This window comes from Schistocerca serialis, unplaced genomic scaffold (genome assembly GCF_023864345.2).
Source record: "Schistocerca serialis cubense isolate TAMUIC-IGC-003099 unplaced genomic scaffold, iqSchSeri2.2 HiC_scaffold_1402, whole genome shotgun sequence".
NCBI lineage: Eukaryota > Metazoa > Arthropoda > Insecta > Orthoptera > Acrididae > Schistocerca > Schistocerca serialis.
This window is the reverse complement of record NW_026047628.1, coordinates 732,291-750,837: the sequence shown is the minus strand read 5'-3', so window position 1 is coordinate 750,837 and position 18,547 is coordinate 732,291. Positions and strand designations below refer to the sequence as shown.

The 18,547-nt window shown below is 39.7% G+C and overlaps 1 protein-coding gene across 1 annotated transcript in view; it reads left to right on the top strand.

The window, feature by feature from the left end:
- The window catches only part of LOC126442757 (zinc finger protein 708-like), a 102,879-nt gene that overhangs the window by 16,879 nt on the left and 67,453 nt on the right, over positions 1-18,547 (top strand). The window contains exons 4-5 of the mRNA XM_050090791.1: positions 8,644-8,736; positions 9,562-9,642. Coding sequence (XP_049946748.1) covers positions 8,644-8,736; positions 9,562-9,642 — 174 coding nt within the window. The remainder of the gene's footprint in view (positions 1-8,643; positions 8,737-9,561; positions 9,643-18,547) is intronic.

Here is an 18,547-nt window from a genome sequence, read left to right as displayed (position 1 = left end):
CCTGTTTTTGCTTTAGGGTAAAGATAACAAGGGTGACAGTATTACAGTATGCTCCAGGTTGGAAACGAGGAAACCGGTAAAATAGAATATTTTGTTACACTTTACCCATATGTATTTAAACATTATCTTTGAGCAGGTGAAGTAGTTTAGCTTGTGAGTTTGTAGAGTTGCTTCTTTACATTATAAGTACAAATAAAAATTAAATGAGATAGCATTGATGAAGTTATATGAAAATTGGTACCAAGTCTGAAGACTCAAGCTATGATTTCCTGTTTTAATGAGTAGTTCCCTTAATGGTTCCATGTATGTGAACTCCAGCATTGGATGTTTTTATTCGCCACGTGATACTGCTGTGACAGTTACAGAATTATTCAAGAAAAATCTACACAAAGTAGTGCAGAAAAAGTAGGTGATCCTAACCTACTGAGTAGAGACTAAGATGTCTGTGCATACATTGCAAGTGGTATGGACAGGCAGTCTTGTAAAGTACTTTTGAACAGTTTTCTGAAAGCTGTCGTAAGCTGCTAGTTTAATTGCTCACACAAAATTGAAATAGTTGAAATCCTGCAACTATAAAAAGGCTTGTCCTTACAGATGGTATTAGTACAGAGAGGGGCTAGTGATCATGATGCCAGCACAGCAACAGTGGTAAATGAAACTTCCTGGCAGATTAAAAATTGTGTGCTGGACTGAGACTTGAACTCGGAACCTTTGCCTTTCACGGGCAAGTACTCTACCATCTGAGCTACCCAAGCACGACTCACGCCCTGTCCTCGCAGCTTTACTTCTGCAAGGTTTGCAGGAGAGCTTCTGTAAAGCTTGGAAGGTAGGAGACGAAGTACTGGCAGAAGTAAAGCTGTGAGGACGGGGCGTGAGTGGTGCTTGGGTAGTTCAGATGGTAGAGCACTTGCCCGCGAAAGGCAAAGGTCCTGAGTTCGAGTCTCGGTCCGGCACACAGTTTTAATCTGCCAGGAAGTTTTATATCAGCGCACACTCTGCTGCAGAGTGAAAATCTCATTCTGGATGGTAAATGAAGTTAATGAATCCTTTAAGAGGGCTAGGTGAATAGATTTGCTAGAAAGAGTTAAGTAGTTGTTAGCATCCCATTTAAACAATGAGAATGTCATTTACTTCCAATATGATTTACATAGAGGAAGATGGACAAACGCTAAATGGACTGTAAATCACACGCTGAATATGTATGTGGTGAGTAACTGGATTACAGACAGGAAAGACCCACTGTGGTTTAATGTCAGAATTCAGAAAACACTGAGGAAGCAGACTGTTGTACACTCAGTTCAAAAAAGTATGCACACTGGTGACAGGCAAGTGCTAATGGAAATTCTTCTGTCTGTAAAAAGATCTATGCGTGAAGCATACAACTACCATCATCATACATAAGCAACAGATTTTACAGAGAACATGAGACATTTCTGGTCAAAGACTTCTATCCAGGCAGTCATTGACCGGTCTGGTGTGGCTTTGGAGGAAAGCAGAGGGTGGTCACTAACCCCTCTCTGCATTTAGTTATCAAGTTTGTGCAGGAGGATCATACCAACATATTGTTGTTTCACTGTCACACAGACTCGTGTATTAGGAACATAGTAATAGGATCCCTGGAGTAGAGAAGCAACTGGAAGAGTTGAAAACATAATAGTTGCCATGTCCAAACAGAATCACAAATCATTTGTCCAGAGAGTACTCTACAGCATTGGTCTCATACTTAGCTTGCATTTATTACAAATCTCTCGCCTAGTGCAAAGAGTCAGGCAGCTGGGAAAAAGTTCAGGTGGCTTCTGTATATAAAAATGGTAAAAGAATGTACCTGCAAAATTAAAGAACAATATCATAATGATTATTTGCTCCAGAGTTCCTGAACATATCCTCAGTTCAAATATAATTAATTTCTTTAAGGCAGAAAAGTTTTTATCCACAAATCAGCATTGATTTTTTGCAATACTCATCTTAGTCATCTATCAAATTACATACTGTGAACCATGGATGATTGGCAACAGGCTAGATTCCACATTCCTATATTTCCAGAAAGCATTTGAACAGTGCACCACTGCATACTGTAAATAGAGGTATGAGCATATGGAATAGGTTTCCCGATATATGAATGGTGCAAAGACCTCTCAAGTAACAGAGGCCAGTACTTTCATCTCAACAGCAACTGTTTTTTCAGAGACAAGAGTATCATCAATAGTGCCACAGAGAATGGTGCCATATCTATATATGAAATGATCTCATGAGCAGCATTCTGTGCCTGTTTGCTAATGGCATTGTGTGTGGGGAAGGATCATCACTAAGTGACTACGAGGATACAAAATGACTTGGACAAACTTTTTATGTGGTGTGATGAATGGCAGATGCAGAAATATTCAAGTAACTGCCGATGAGTAGGAAAAAAAATCCCATAATGTTGTATACAACATCAGTACTCTACAGATTGACAGTCTGGTCAATAAAATGTTTAGGTATAACATTGCAGAGGCCGGCCGGAATCGCCGAGCGGTTCTAGGCGTTACAGTCTGGAACCGTGCGTCCGCTACAGTTGCAGGTTCGAATCCTGCATTGGGCATGGATGTGTGTGATGTCCTTGGGTTAGTTAGGTTTAAGTAGTTCTAAGTTCTAGGGGACTGATGGCCTCAGAAGTTAAGTTCCATAGTGCTCAGAGCCATTTCAACCATAACATTGCGAAGTGATACAAAGTGGAACAAACACATAAGGATGGTAGTAGGATGGGGAATAATCAACTTTTTTTGTATTTGAAAAACAGTGGTTCATTTGTAAGGGACACTATGTACAGAACACCATAGAAGTGCCTAGTAGTAGTAATTGTTGTTGCTGTGGTAATAGATGCCATCCACGATGCACCGTTTGGTGGCTTGCACAGTTTTAATGCAAACGTACATGCACAGCAGCCAGAAAGAAGGTAATCAAGCTGCAGATTCCATGTGAAATGCATTCTCAAGCTTAATAAGTTTGGAAAGCCCGTTTGTAAGGCTAATAAGTTGTTAACTGGCGTATGTGACAGAGCCAAGGATCAGTCATCTACTTGTGTCATGAAGAGAATACATGACAGAAAGGTAAACATAAATATAAACTAGAGGTAAAGCTGTCATCAGCCTGGAGGTTTTAAACACCGGAGTTCTCTACTACACACAGTCCTACTGACTACCATGTGCTGTTACCCTCTTTCTACATCTGAACTGATTTACCCAACTAGTTACAAAGTACCTGCTGTTCAATGATCAAGGACCTTTGGATTTGCAGTGTCACAATTACCCATTGAGCCACCAAGTACTAGAAAAAGGCAGAAGCATTTTGCAGTAAAGTCCAGAGCTATAATCCTTATAATTCCATATGGAATGCATTCCAAAATTAGATGATGAACACACCAGAGGTCACATGACCATAAAGTGTAGTTAGCAGATTCAGTTACACAAAAAACGGTGCTGAACTGACACCTTTCTGCCATCTGAATTGTTCATTTGTGGAACAGTGGTTTGCACATGTATAGAAACAGGCAAAGGTCATTCCAGTTTGTAAGAAAAGTCACAGGAAATACGTGCAAAACTACAGACATACCTCGTTGGTGCAAAAATCTTCTTGAATGTATTTGTGATGCTGTATGATGGCTCTTGAAAAAAAAATCAATTCAGCTGCAAGAATGAAAATGGATCCCATAATTACTGGTCATGTGAAACTGTTTAGTCTGCTTCTCCACAGTGCTGCCACAATGTAGTCAGCCTGTAAAATGAGACCATAGTTCTGAAGCAGTATCTGTGGGAAAGCTAGCAAAGTTGATGTGCCTTTCAATGACTTAGTACTTCTGCTATGCAGTTAGTCATTACTTTATGCCTTAAATTACGTGAAAACAGTAAGATACATTAGAACTGATTGGTACAAATGGATAGGTGTGATGTATCTGTCATTACCAAATTGTAAACTATACAAGTACCGTCTCTTGTTATGGTGTCCAACAGTCATAGCTAATCCACAAAACATATGGAATGAAAATGAATGTTTGCATAACTGCCTACTTATTTGTGGCAAAAAGTATTTTAAGTATAGTTATATATGTTGGCAATATAAGACTATTATTGAGTCTGAGAATCCTACTTTCACTACTGTTTGGGGGTTACCACCAATAGCATGCGCTTTCATTTATTGCACAAATTTCACCCATATTCATTCTTGCCCTTCGTCTCCCCTCCACTCTTCTGATGCTACCATCCCACAGGTGTGTCATCTGTCTCTTCAGTGTACATTCCATGGCTTGCTAAATATTTCAAGGGTTTCTGCTCAATGTTTCGGCCAGCTTTGGTCGAAGAGTATTTTGAACATGACAACTTTCTTGGAGGGCATTACATTCAGGAACTACAAATACATTAAGAATTTACTGTTAACATGTTGATGGTAGTATGGTCTTTACTTTGTATGCAGTCTGACTAGTGTGCATTCATCAGAGGACCTCAAACAATTGCCTAGCCTAAAAAACACTTGCTTTGTGTAGTGCACCACTGACCGATCAAGTATTTCTACAATTCTCCACCTCGTAATGCATTTCCAGCAGTCTGCAGTTTGGGCAGTCAGAGAATCGATGAAGCCTTTGGTTGACACCCTCCACTCACGCCAAACCAAAGGACTTGAATCAATTCTGGGAATGCTGATACAAACTGTGTGTGCTGCATGCACTCATGTGTGACACAAGGGCTCTTCGCCATTTGTGCTACCTCTCAATATAAACTGAAGGTGGCCTCAGAACCCAAACGATGGGTATCATTGGCACCAACATCAGCCACAACTTGTAGACAGCCACACCCTGTGTGTTTCGTAGCCACATGCAGGACATTTTCCACATCTCAGATGAGGCTCCATGGCAGACAGATTCAGTACACATAGGATTAATTTCCAGTCCTGGATGCCATTTCCGTAAGAAGCTCCATAATGCGTTTGACGTTGGAGGTCCTGATTAACTAGAAATCTTCTCTCCACTTGGGCCTGTCTGGACCCTGATGAATGAACACCTGCCAGTCCACTCACAGGGTCAATGGGTGAGGCAGCCTCCACATCACTCTCTGCCTCAAACAGCGCTAACTGTTACGACCCATCCCTCACCACTTGGTGAGGACAACTCAGCCACGTTGGGTACACCACAAGGTGTCTTGACAACAGAGCCAGTGGGAAAAATAGGTGGCACCTTAGGCATCCTATGTGATGAGCCAGATTCTCGGCCCCCACTACTACAATAGGCAGCGGCGTGAATGCTGCTGAATATGGCGAAACGCATCTTCAGCTGTTGGTGAACTGAGGCCAGCTCCTCCATCTGCACACAGTGTGCACACATTATATCCATTCCAGTACTACTATTCAAGAATTAACAGTAAAACACACAGAGAAAGCTATATATGTAGCTGGCTATTGTTCTGATGTTTCACCAGTGGAGGCTAATGCATTATTGCACTGTGTAGCTTTTCATTCAAAATAATTAAGATCTGTGCAACAGACCACGAATACACTTTAAAGTTTGTAAAATATGGGATTGCACCTCTCTACTACAAAAGCATGGAAGGAATGTAATCATAAAATGAGAGAGAGAGCGAGAGGGAGAGCGAGAGCTACATATGAAGGGCTTATTTCAATAGTGGTAAAAGTCCATTACCTCCACTTTTCTGCCTATAATGCTTCTGAAATTAATGATCCAAACAAAGAGAAAGAAAGGTTCATGTCTAGCAAAAAGCCATATGCTTGAATACATTTGTGGTATCTCAACTGCAGATTTTTCAGCCTCATTTAACTTTAGGACTTTGTATCTCAAGATGAACGAAAATGGACTTTTACCACTATTGAAATAAGCCCTTCATATGTAACTTGATTCTGAAACAACCCTGATTAAATCAGGGTATTGTTAGCAGTCAAATAATGTACGGGCTTCACCTTTGTTTCAAGTAACGGTAACCTAATATCATACATGCTAATTGATTTTGAGTGCTATGGGTGTTATTTCGGGCAGAATTTGGCTGCTCAATAATGCTACATTCAAGGAGCAGGGATTGTTGACTAAAGAAGGTCATGAAAGTTAGGCTGAGGTAAAGTTACATATTTTTGGTTAAACATAAATGGAAGGAATCACTATCACTGCAAAATAAATTTTTATTCATATCTAACCTCAACATGTCAAATATGCATGTGTTGTCTGTTCTTTTGGACATGTCCAAGGGGACAGACAGCATTTTGATCCTGCAGCCACAATGACTCAGGGACAAAGGAAGTAGAGACATTAGTTGTCTGTGGGCATTAATTTACATCAATGAGGAGAGTTGAAAATTTGTGCTGGACCAGGAATTGAACCCAAGTCTCATGTGGACTGGGCAGTTGCAGTGACAACTATGCCATCTGGACGCAGTGATCATCACATCTGCATGGTCTACTCTAGCATGCTTCCTGTCAGACCCAAATTCTGAACTTACTCACCACTGATGCAGTGCTCATGCTCATGATCCTCCTTACACATGGTGTCTCACTGGTTCCTGTAAGAGATAGTGTGGTGTGCACCTACACTGAAAGGATCATTGGCTGACATCACCTTAATTACATATGTGGTGTCCATTCTTTCGAATATGTCGATGTATCATCACATCATGTTCCAACAATCTGAACATGTTTTCCTTACTGCAATCATTTGTCCAGCGTTGTGGACGTGAATGTGTAATATCAGCATTCCCTGTTTGTGACCATTTCTTGGTAAAAACAATTTTCACAATATGGTATAATTTTGCTTGCTGGGATCAACCCACAACAATGGGGAGAAACATTCAGCCAGTGTGATATTCCTCCTCTCACTGTGCCATTATGGTTAACACTCACTCATTGTGCAGCTTCATCAATGCATCTGAAAGGGGCAACAGTGCATACTGGGAGCATTAAGTGATTGACTACCGATACCTTGTATTTTCTACTGGTTTGAATGAAATATGCTTACCTTTCAGTAGGTAATTATGCATCCCCTACTGTGCTCTGCTGGTGTCACATACTGCAGTTTGAGCCTCTGAGACAAGCAGTTGCTGACCATTCAAAACAAACAAAAGACAACTCTGTAATAGACTGCACGAATCTATGCATTACAGTTTTGTAAATGTGAGATTACATCTCAGAAACTTACTCATTGTTGCTACATAGGGACCCTACCATTTTCCAGAGAATATGTAGTGGAGGTCACAAAACTAATGAAAGGTCTGATCTGAGTCTTAAACTCTGCTCAAAATTGGGTGATAGTAGTTCATCCACAGCTTGACTCTACAAATTAAAAGATGTTCTCTTGCCTCACTTACAAATGTTCATTGCCTCTTCAGTCAACAGCCAAAAAGTGAGCCTAGGGTGTCCTCTGAGCCCAACCAACAGATTTTGTTGTTGCACACGAGCCTCAGCTCACAGCTGGCCAATAGAACTTACACCATATCTCATATGAGACAGTGGCAGATACAGAAAAACCTCAAGGAGGGCTCACTAAAGATATCGTGAGTTACTTTTACTGTAATAAAAGCTAATCAAGTCGTATGGAAAATGTAAGAAAGTTTTATTTAAACTGATTATACACATATACATGATATAAAAAAGTTACAGTTGTGGTTCTGTACTTTAAATGATGAATTCTATGCACCTACTCTTCCTGACAAATTGGTTAATTACATTGTCAGCACGACAAGCAATCTCAGGGTGAGTGTCCAACACAGCTAAGCCATTAAGTCGATCCTCCTTCACTGTTGACCTCAGCCATGTCTTTGTACACTGCAGTGTTGAAAAACTTCTTTCTACTGCAACAATAGATGCAGGTAGACAAATATTTTGTACAGCGTGTGCAAAGTAGGATAGTCAGATATAGGATAGAGAGACAATGCTTGCATAACAAAAACACAATCATTAAGGGCATTTATGCTCATTGCTTGTATTGAAGAGACTGTCCCATTAGTCTCTTTTTAATCACAAAGTGTGACTCGTCTTCAAAATACAGTAGTTCGGTTAAGCACTGATTTAGTTTGTGCGCAAGATCATTAGCATCATAGTCCGGTAATTGTGATGGAAAAAGGATGTTGAATTTAAAATGATAAATATTTTCTTCAGCAAAACACTCTCTCATTCCAGTTGTAACATGGTCCAGTGTTGGAATAAAAAGTTACTTTCTAATATGTCGTAGCATCATCATTATGATGAATGTCGAATCTAATTTTGCTTTTGCCATTGCTCAATGCCCAAGATATGGTCTTGTAAGATTTTGCTAACTGCTGACTGGATATGTTATGCACATGTCACTTGGTGTAAATAGATTGATAAGAAACTCCCCTTTTCTCCCCCACCCTCTACCCCCACCCTCTACCCCCACCCTCTACCCCCACCCCCCACCCTCTACCCCCACCCTCTATCTCCCCCACCGCCCTGTCCCCCTGCCCCCCGCGCCCTGTCCCCCTGCCCCCCTGCCCCCGCGCCCTGTCCCCCTGCCCCCGCGCCCTGTCCCCCTGCCCCGCGCCCCGACCCACCACCACCACCACCCTGTCTCGGCCCCTTGTCTCCCCCTCTATGACAGTGCCGTGTAGGAACAAGAGACAGATGCCCTGATACGTCAGTTTCTTGGTTTTTCAGTTTCTTGAAGACCCATTAAAGGCTGGCGACCCTAGTTTTTGCGTAAACCAAGATCCCGAACTGAAACACCGTGCTGCTGGATCTGAGCATAATGTAAGTTTTCACACAAGCACTGTATTGTGCAGGAAGTGTAGTAAGAAACTCTAGTTAGATGTGTTATTTGTAGGGTATTACCAATAGTATTTTAACAGCACTTGCAACAAGCATATCTTTATGAACCATTACTCTTACATTAATTTTTTATTGTGATTCTATGTAATGAATGCCTTAAGTACATATTTGGTGTCAACGGAGCAAGGAAGACTTTCTCTTGGAAGTAATTGTTAAACTTGTTACATCTCTGTGTCACAGTGCTGTGACATATTCGGAACTATGACATGTGATGGATGTATATTCTACAGTTCCCAGTCACTAGTCACTGTAGTATTTACATCATTACTGAAATCCTGCTGTGGAATTCCTTATGATTTTCATCCAGTACACGACATAAATTTTCATTGTTCCCTAAAGAGCAGGCACTGAAAATACATGGTGATATGGCATGAAGCTATGTATATAACATTAAATTTGGGTAATTTTGATGATGTGTGGAATGCCACATTCATTTGATTAATGACCAAAAATTCCTCTTGTTTATGGGTTTACTGTTGGAAGATTATTTGCATCTTTATATTATCTGAGTTTAATTTTGAAATGTTGCCACACTCACATATATCAAATTTGTATATGGGAGTACAACCATCCGATACAGTAGGCCCAATAGAACTGGTTTGGATGCATTCTGACACACTCTCTTCCCAATTGATAAGAATCTCTGCAAAGGTGGATGATACTAATGAGAAAAGAATATTGAGAGCTGTCATATACGCACAGAAGATTGCAAGCAGTTATAATTCACAGATTGTGTTCTTCTTTCAGTCTGTTGAAGCTCCATTGGGAATATCTTTGTCCACTGATTTTATCAAGGAGGATCCTGAATTAAATATAACTGAGAATACTGTAAGTATTTACATCTCTGATGTATTGCATGTATTCAAGTAGTAAGTCTTTTGTTAAGTGTGTAGAGTAAAAGATGCATTGCAGTGGAATTGTCACTGATTGTCAGTTTTCTGGAATTTGTTGCTGTTTGTAATTGTAGAGTATTCTTGTACTTCTGCGCTTGACTTTCATATCACCTCTTACATTCTGACTGTTTTAAATAGAAGTGGAAGGGGACTAGTGGCTGGTATAATGCTGTTCTCAGTAGCCCTTGTTGTTATCAACTACATTGTATAATGGTTGTCTGTGATGGTCACGAAATTCACATTTAGATGAAGTGTAAGTTCTAATAGTGTAGGTGATTTGAGAAATATTCCTACTTTCAACAACTTCTGATACTTAGAATTCAAAAGAACACTGGCTGTTCTTATCTTTTGTGTGAATCATAGTTATTCTTGAGTTTGCCCTAAATATTTTTTTAGGATTTGAAAAACAGAGATGAAATTTGTGGGTTCTAGATCAGCCCCAATATGTTGGCCACAACCTGTACATATTGTGACAGCTTCTGTGGTACCTGTTGTATTACTTATAAAATTTTCATTAATAGAAAAACTCTTATAGCTTTTAGTGAATGATTGTATATAGCTGAAGCCATGTATGGCCTCACCATTCGAGTCCTGGCAGATCTGAAGAAAGAAAGATTATTTTTTTAAATATGCTTTATGACCTTGCTAAGGGAAGGAGAAGCTCGCATTGATAAACATGTCACAAGAATGAAATTAGACAAATATTGGGGAATATTCAACACGCATTTGCGAACGTTAGGTACTGGCTCACTCTTGATCTGATTGTTCATAAACAAACTTTCTGAAGTTATAAAGGATTTTTTCAGGCAGTGAAATGTTAGCTTCTTCAGACACTGGAATGTGTGGTGATTATACAAGCATACAGGTCTAGGATCCAAACTATCATGCTAGGGACAGCTCAGAGAATATATAAAGGAGTGTAGCTGATTCACAGCTAACAGGCCAAGACTTAAATGTCACAGGGACTCATGTTATGCCATTTTAAACAAATGAAAGGGATGCATTGGCATCACAAGTAGACAGGACAGTAAATGAAACAGTAGTAGTGTTGTTCCACAAGAAGGGTTTTACAGAAATGAGAATGCTGCACATAGTAGTCAGGGATGTGCATATGAGGAGTTTGGCTAAAACAGTGATCTGTAGGGTGTCCTAGGGCATAGCTGTAGTTGTCAAAGTGGCTGGATTGTAGTTGGTGACCACTTACCATGAAAATACAAAAGGCCATACTGGCCTTCATATGCAGCCCAAGATATCACAGGTCAAACAAGATGTTTCCATGGCACCAGGGCCAGAGGTTCAGGGATAGTGTCCACTGCATGGAGTGCTGCTCCCATAGCAAGTGTGAAGAACAGTGTGTTGCTGATTGTGTGGTCTGGAATACCATGTCATGTGGTTGGCACTGAAATCACTGATGTTGTACCCCACTTGTTACTTGGAAAATACGTAACTTAGATTAAACAGTGGTAGACACCTGAGAAATCTACGAATAGGATGTGTGACCATAACAGTGATGCTGGGTAGTACATGTAATTGTGCAGCAAATGTGTTAGCTCTGTCAGCTAGAGTGGACATGCAACCTTTGTGGTCTTGGGAGCATAAAATGCAAGAGCTTAATAATGATGCAGAAAAATAGGGCTGACCATTTTGATACTGGCACATGGCCAGCAAGATTCTCTAGTAATTGTGGAATTGGGAATTTTATTACGTAATTGCATGAGAAGCTAGAGCAAGCTAGCAAGATAGCAAATTAATACTTTGTTGGAGAAGCAATTCAGTGCCAGGCTGCTACATCTGTTACTGGTAGGTTCAGACAACACACAAGTGTAATGGAGATCCTTCAGGAACTCAAATGAGAATTCCCAGAGGGAAGGTGATGTTCTTTCTAGAAACACTATTGAGAAAATTTAGAGAACTGCCATTTGAAGCTGACTGGTGAACGATTTTGTTGTTTCCAACATACACAGCACATAAGGACTATGAAGGTGAAATTTGAGAAGTCAGGGCTGATTGACAGGCACATATACAGTCTTTTTCACTCATATTTGTGAGTGGAATGGGAACGGAAATCACCAGCAGGGTTATGGGGTACCCTTTGCGATGTGCCATTAAGTGGATAACGGAGTATAGATGTATGTGGAAATTCTAGGTAAAATAAGTAGCTGACCAATGTAGTAGGAGCAACAACGATATTTTTCATAGTAGTAAATGTACATATACATACATACAAAATAATCTATTACTAGTTCCCTTAATTAGCCGTGCGAGTAGATTAGCACTAGTCACAAACAGCTTGTTGTCACTACACTTCAGAGATAAATCCCTGTGGTAGCTTCTGCCTTAAGATTTGCAGTGTGGCTCATCCCACATCCATCCACATCTTCATTTATGGAATGCAATGTGTAAATTCAAGAATGAACAAATGAATAACATTCACACCATATCTCTAGCCAGAACAGTGTTGAAAGAAAATTTAATTTTCTGAAAAACATTCTGAAACATTCAATAATAGGTGCAACCCATCAAGACAAATTAAGATCATCATATTTCACTGAAAGAAGTTATACCTGTATAAGCAATTCCTCAAGGATGTTTAAAATCATCAGATTTCACAAGGCTATAACTTTATTTATTACAAAGGTACAGAATTGGGGTCAGATTTTTATTTCTATACATGCCTGCAAAGCCTTTATTTCCAAAGGAACCATATGGTTTTGATGTTGCTCACATTTTGTGTGTGTGCACATACATCATTAAGGTACTTTTCACAGCTATGTTTAGGACCAGATTCGTCATTTACTGATCACAAGTATCAAAATCCTTTTCTACACATTTAAGCATCCAGACAATAGACTTGATCCATGCATTTGCAAGCATGTCAGTTTAGGAAACTCAATGCTGTTCCCATGTAGCATCATAGTTCATCCAGTGTTATTGGAACACATAGGTGGAGCCTTTTACAAACACCCACCAATAAAAAAGATACCATACTGTGAGATGAAGCAAATTTCATGGTCAGGTCTGCAGACCCTTTAGCTGATGAATGCTGCTTCCAATGCAGTGGTATACCATCTGTATGAAAAATTATATTTCTGATAATTTCCCATCTCTTCTGTTTTTTGGCCATCTATGTGTTTTCTAACATAGTCAACTTTCTTCAATTTGTTACAGAATTTGCTCCTCTTCAGATTCAGTTCAGTGCTAATCTCGTCAAACTGTTCATCACATTAATGATATGAATATAATAGAGGGAAACATTCCACGTGGGAAAAATATATCTAAAAAGAAAGATGATGAAACTTACCAAACAAAAGCGCTGGCAGGTCGATAGACACACAAACAAACACAAACATACACACAAAATTCTAGCTTTCGCAACCAATGGTTGCCTCGTCAGGAAAGAGGGAAGGAGAAGGAAAGACAAAAGGATATGGGTTTTAAGGGAGAGGGTAAGGAGTCATTCCAATCCCGGGAGCGGAAAGACTTACCTTAGGGGGAAAAAAGGACAGGTATACACTCGCACACACACACATATCCATCCACACATACACAGACACAAGCAGACATTTGTCTGCTTGTGTCTGTGTATGTGTGGATGGATATGTGTGTGTGTGCGAGTGTATACCTGTCCTTTTTTCCCCCTAAGGTAAGTCTTTCCGCTCCCGGGATTGGAATGACTCCTTACCCTCTCCCTTAAAACCCATATCCTTTTGTCTTTCCTTCTCCTTCCCTCTTTCCTGACGAGGCAACCATTGGTTGCGAAAGCTAGAATTTTGTGTGTATGTTTGTGTTTGTTTGTGTGTCTATCGACCTGCCAGCGCTTTTGTTTGGTAAGTTTCATCATCTTTCTTTTTAGATATGTTCATCACATTACTTACGTTTAGTAATAACTCCTGATCGCTACCAACAAACTTCCTGCTCCATATTGCACAGCACTTTACCCTTATTAATGTTGCAGCTACCAGTTCAAGTCATCCCTTGAAGACTCATTTTATAAGATGGAAAAGCAATCAGAAATGGCCTGCTACTAGAAGAAGTAGACACTACTGGTCACACACTGAATGAAACATACTGCATCCAATTCCTTGGTGTCTGCTTGGGTTTCAATTGAAATGGGGTCGACAAATTCGTAAAATTGTCAAGTTGATCCCTTCAGCATTACTCACCTACAGGCAATTTCAATGGCATCTTTTGGAGATTTCACTTGTTGTTGGAATTGTCTTCTGGGAAAGCCAAATAGAAATAAATAAAATATTAATGTTATTTAATGTGAAAGGCAATAGGGAGTTCCATAGTGACATGTAGATGCAAAGTGTTCACATCACATTCCTACTACAAGCTTGTATAAAATAAATACTAATTTGTTCATTGCTGCCATGTTCTATAAGATTATCCTATAGGCTAGGACTGAGAGAAAGCGTGCTGGGAAGCATTTCTGCATGTAGACACTCTGGAGCAGGCTGTTCCAACCGAGCTCCAGGGAGCCAGAGGGCTCACTGCGGCAGCTCGGAGCCCGCATGGAGGGGGGAAAGCGAACTCACTGCCCCCTGGCTGCATGCAGCTGCAACTGACGCAATAATCCATGTTCAATGACAGCTATGACTAGGGGCGGGAGCCCTTTACCTCTATTGGAGGATGATACTTTTCTATTCATTGAGAGGGATGGTCGTCCGCAGTGTCTTGTATGTCATAAAGTATTTAATTCTGGGAAGAGCTACAATATACAACGACATTATACACGTCTTCATGCAGTGCACAGGTAGAAGGCATTGCACGCAGGGAACTGGTAGCCAGGCTTAAGAACGACAAACCAGGAGACGTAAGTTTAAAATCGGTTTCGTAATACTGAGTGTATCAAGACATGCAACATAGTTAGTGTTCTGTAATGCCTTTATAATATTCAGGTGAATGAGAGTGGACAAAACACTACTGAATCTGCAATTCGAGCAAGCTACAAGGTCGCTCACTTCATTGGGACTAGTGGCAAGCCATTTTCGGTGGGACCACTCGTAAAATAGTGCATGGCAGCAGTTGCAGAATGTTTGTTTCCAAAGGAGGTACTGGCAATTGAAGGGGTTGGCCTGTCGAAGCAAACAATGTCTCGTCAAATTCTGGACATGGCAGCAGATTTAGAGACACAGCTCATGAAAAAGGTGGAGAGCTTTGTTGCATTTTCACTAGCGCCTGACGAAAGCACTGACATATCGGACTGTGCTCAGCTTGCAGTCTTTGTGCGTGGTGTCGACATGGAGCTGGAAGTAACTGAAGAACTCTTGGATGTGGTACCACTTGATTACACCGCAACAGGACGTGCGATTTTTTAAGCTGTTTGTGAATCAGTGTACAATATGAATTTGCAGTGAGATAAGCTCCATTCTGTAGCGACAGAAGGTGCACCACAAATGATCGGGCGTCACCAAGGTTTTGCTTCTCGTTTGCAAAATAAACTCAGGGACGAATTCGGGAAAGACATTTTGACTCTTCATTGTTTTATTCACCAACAGGCACTGTGTGCTGAAACAGTAGAGCTAGGTGGCGTAATGAAAGATGTTGTGAAGTGTGTGAATTTTTTGCGTCATCACGGTATGAATCATCGCCAATTCAAAGGATTCCTGAAAGATATGGAAGCGGAGTATGGGGATATACCTTACCACATACAGTTCGTTGGCTGAGTTGGGGAAAAGTTCTTGATGTTTTCTTTGCCATTCGTGAGGAAATATCCCTTTTTCTCGAAATGAAAGGGGAAGAAATGCATTGTCTGAAAGATATAAAATGGATATCAGACCTGGCATTCCTAGCTGACATAACCATGCATCTGAATAATATAAATCTGTCATTGCAGGGCAAAGGGCAGCTACTCGCTGACATACACGACCAGATCAAGCGTTCATGGAAAAGTTACGTTTATTTGAGAGGCAGATGAGTAATGGACATTTAACATTCTTCTATCGTCTTTGCTTCTTTAAAATTACCTGAGGGTACTACTTTCAGCTATTACCAAGCAAAGTTAAAGCAGCTCATTGCGTCGTTTGATCACAATTCCGAGACTTCACTAGTTTGGATATGGAACTTAAGGTGTTCAGCACTCCTTTTTCAGTTTCCCCTGATGACTTGTCATCGTCACTTCCATTTGACATTATTGATTTCAACTTTGTTGAAAGAGAGGTACTACAACACGATGGTATCATTCATTAGAGCAAAAAACATTTCCCAAGCTTCAGAAAAATGCCGCTCAGATCATGTGCGTGTTTGGATCTAGATGTTGTTGTGAGCAGCTTTTCGCAGCAATGAAAAGAGTAAAAAGTAAGGAACGATCATTTCTTCGGGATGCAACAATGAAGGCCATCCTCCACATTAACTCTGGAACACTTTGACGCCTGATATTTCCGATCTTGTAATGAAAAGGAAATTTCAAGCTACAGAGGCCCAATAAATTTAGTATGCAATTTCTTGTACAATAGTTGTTTCTTATTTATTTCCTGAACATCATATTTCCTGGTGTAGCATGTCACCACGTCTCAGCAGCTAAGAGAATGAGGTTGTAAGTCGATGCTGGCACATCAAAACACTCGCCTTGCCGCCTGCCTGAGCCAGCCATGCCACATGCCGGCGTGCCAGCCCACTTGAATGGTCACAGCGAGCGACGCGGCTCCCTGGAGCAGGGAGCGCTCTGCGGCTCACGATGGAGCTGACGAGCTGGAACAGCCTGCTCTGGAGGAACATTCATTAATTACAGGGCAGAGAGAGATGAGCTTTTTGGTTATCTCATTCTCATGCTGGTGTCTCCTTAATTTGTTATCGATCTGAATGCCTAAGAACTTAACTCTTGGAACCTCATCCAGTGTCTGTCATTGATATCTCCTTGTATCTGGAAGTCATTTGAATTTGTTTGGAATTGCATGATGTATGTTTTTGTAAGTATAAAGGTTGAATTTTTGTGCTGTTGCCTGTAAACCAGTTGCAAGCATGTTCCATTATTCTTCTGGCTGTTTCTAGTATGAATGTGTTTGGCCATTATCAGTGTACTAATTATCGGCAAGCATTGCAGATTTTGAAGGCATTTCCAATGGCTTTAGCACAACATTTATGTAGGTCAGTCCTGTGGGACATCATATGTATTGTTTCCCCATTCTGTATTCAGTTTTCCTCCCAAGGTATCATTTATCACTATGACCCAATTTATTGTTGCTAAGCTAAGATTCAGTTCTTGTAAGTGTAATTCATTTAACATGACAACACTTGTAGTTTCCCCGAGTAAAGGGAGATTAAGGCTGTAATGTGATGCCAATAAGTTTTCTCCACTTCTATGTGCCTTGTATAGTTACAGAATGAAAAAGTCATCCCAGCGTTGGGGGACTGCTGTAAATAGTGAAGGAGAACATTTTGTTGATTATTTAAGTCTCTTAATTGTATCTGTTATATATTAAAATTAGGTAAATATGCCATGAACCATATACCAACCAAATAATTGCTGGAAATGGGTACATATGCCTTACCTTTTTTCATTTTATTGGTAAACTGTGTTTCCTTTCATCACTATCTAACCAGTATGTATAATGTTCAAAACAAAACGTGGTCTGTTAAGCCCAGTGTCTGAATACAGATGTCGCAAACACGGATTGGTATTGTACATATCTTTTGCAACACAGTTAACTCAATGTATGTGTGCTAAGTCTTCAATGATGAATCATATTGTCTTTAGTTGTCAAGTTTATAAAGAATTTAATATTTTCTCAAAACAATTCTGATCTACAAGTAAGGTTATGGCTGAGTAAATGTCAGAACATTCTTAATTTCTTGTCATAAAATGATGTGGCTCTGTTGAGAGGTTAATGTAATCTGTCCACTATTGATTCTCATAATATTTGAGTAGTAGTGTTTGGGTCAGCTGTGTTGTGACAGTTAGCCAACATAAAAGATAATTACTCTTGTTGTGAAGTATTGGTTTAAATAATTTTAATGAACAACCCATAGGGTGCATTGAAATATTTTGTAGGTTATCAACTAAATTTGTTTACTTCATTGTAGAAATGACTGAACTACTAAATATCCACCAATTGATGTTGGAAATAATTTGATTTTGTTGTATGATCAGTAGGCCTGGTAGTTGCAGTGGATAGAGCTGCAATTATTTCTTAATGGAATACAATAGTATAGTTACTCATTAAATGTTAGTTGAATCGAAAGTACAATTCAGCTGAGGAAAGATCGATTCCAAGTTTTCTCTTGGGCAATCACATGTTTGAAAAGTGAGTTTCATTCATTGTTATAGTAACAGTTCCTTTTCTAAATGATTGATAATGGGTTCACACAATTGGCCATGTGGAATTAAAGATAGCTTCTGAAAGAATTTCTTAAAATAATGTTTAAATCAGAAATTATTTGAATTGCACCCATCCTTTAAAATCCAAATACATAAGGAATATGTTAAATTAGGCATGCAATAATTGAATCTAAAACTTGAAATCTTGAAGATAAAAGTCAAAAACTAATTGCATTCGGGACACCATAGATTCTATACATAGCTCGCACAAATAGCATTATTCATAATGCAATTTTTGATACTAAAAAAAAACTAAAACTATACATAGATCATACAATTTAAACACATGAGTCTTTCAGTTTTTCATTATATTACATTTTCTTCTTAAAAGATTCATCTTGCAACACAGTCATAGGTCCCAATTCTAAAGACATAAGTAATATCTGATGCTTTTTAAATGATCATTGGTTAATTTATTAATGTTCAAATTTGTTCAGTTCTAACAAAAAGTGCTGTCACTTTTGTATTTTGTGAAAAAATTGTAGCCTTTGGAATGGGTTTCAAAAACATTACCATAGGT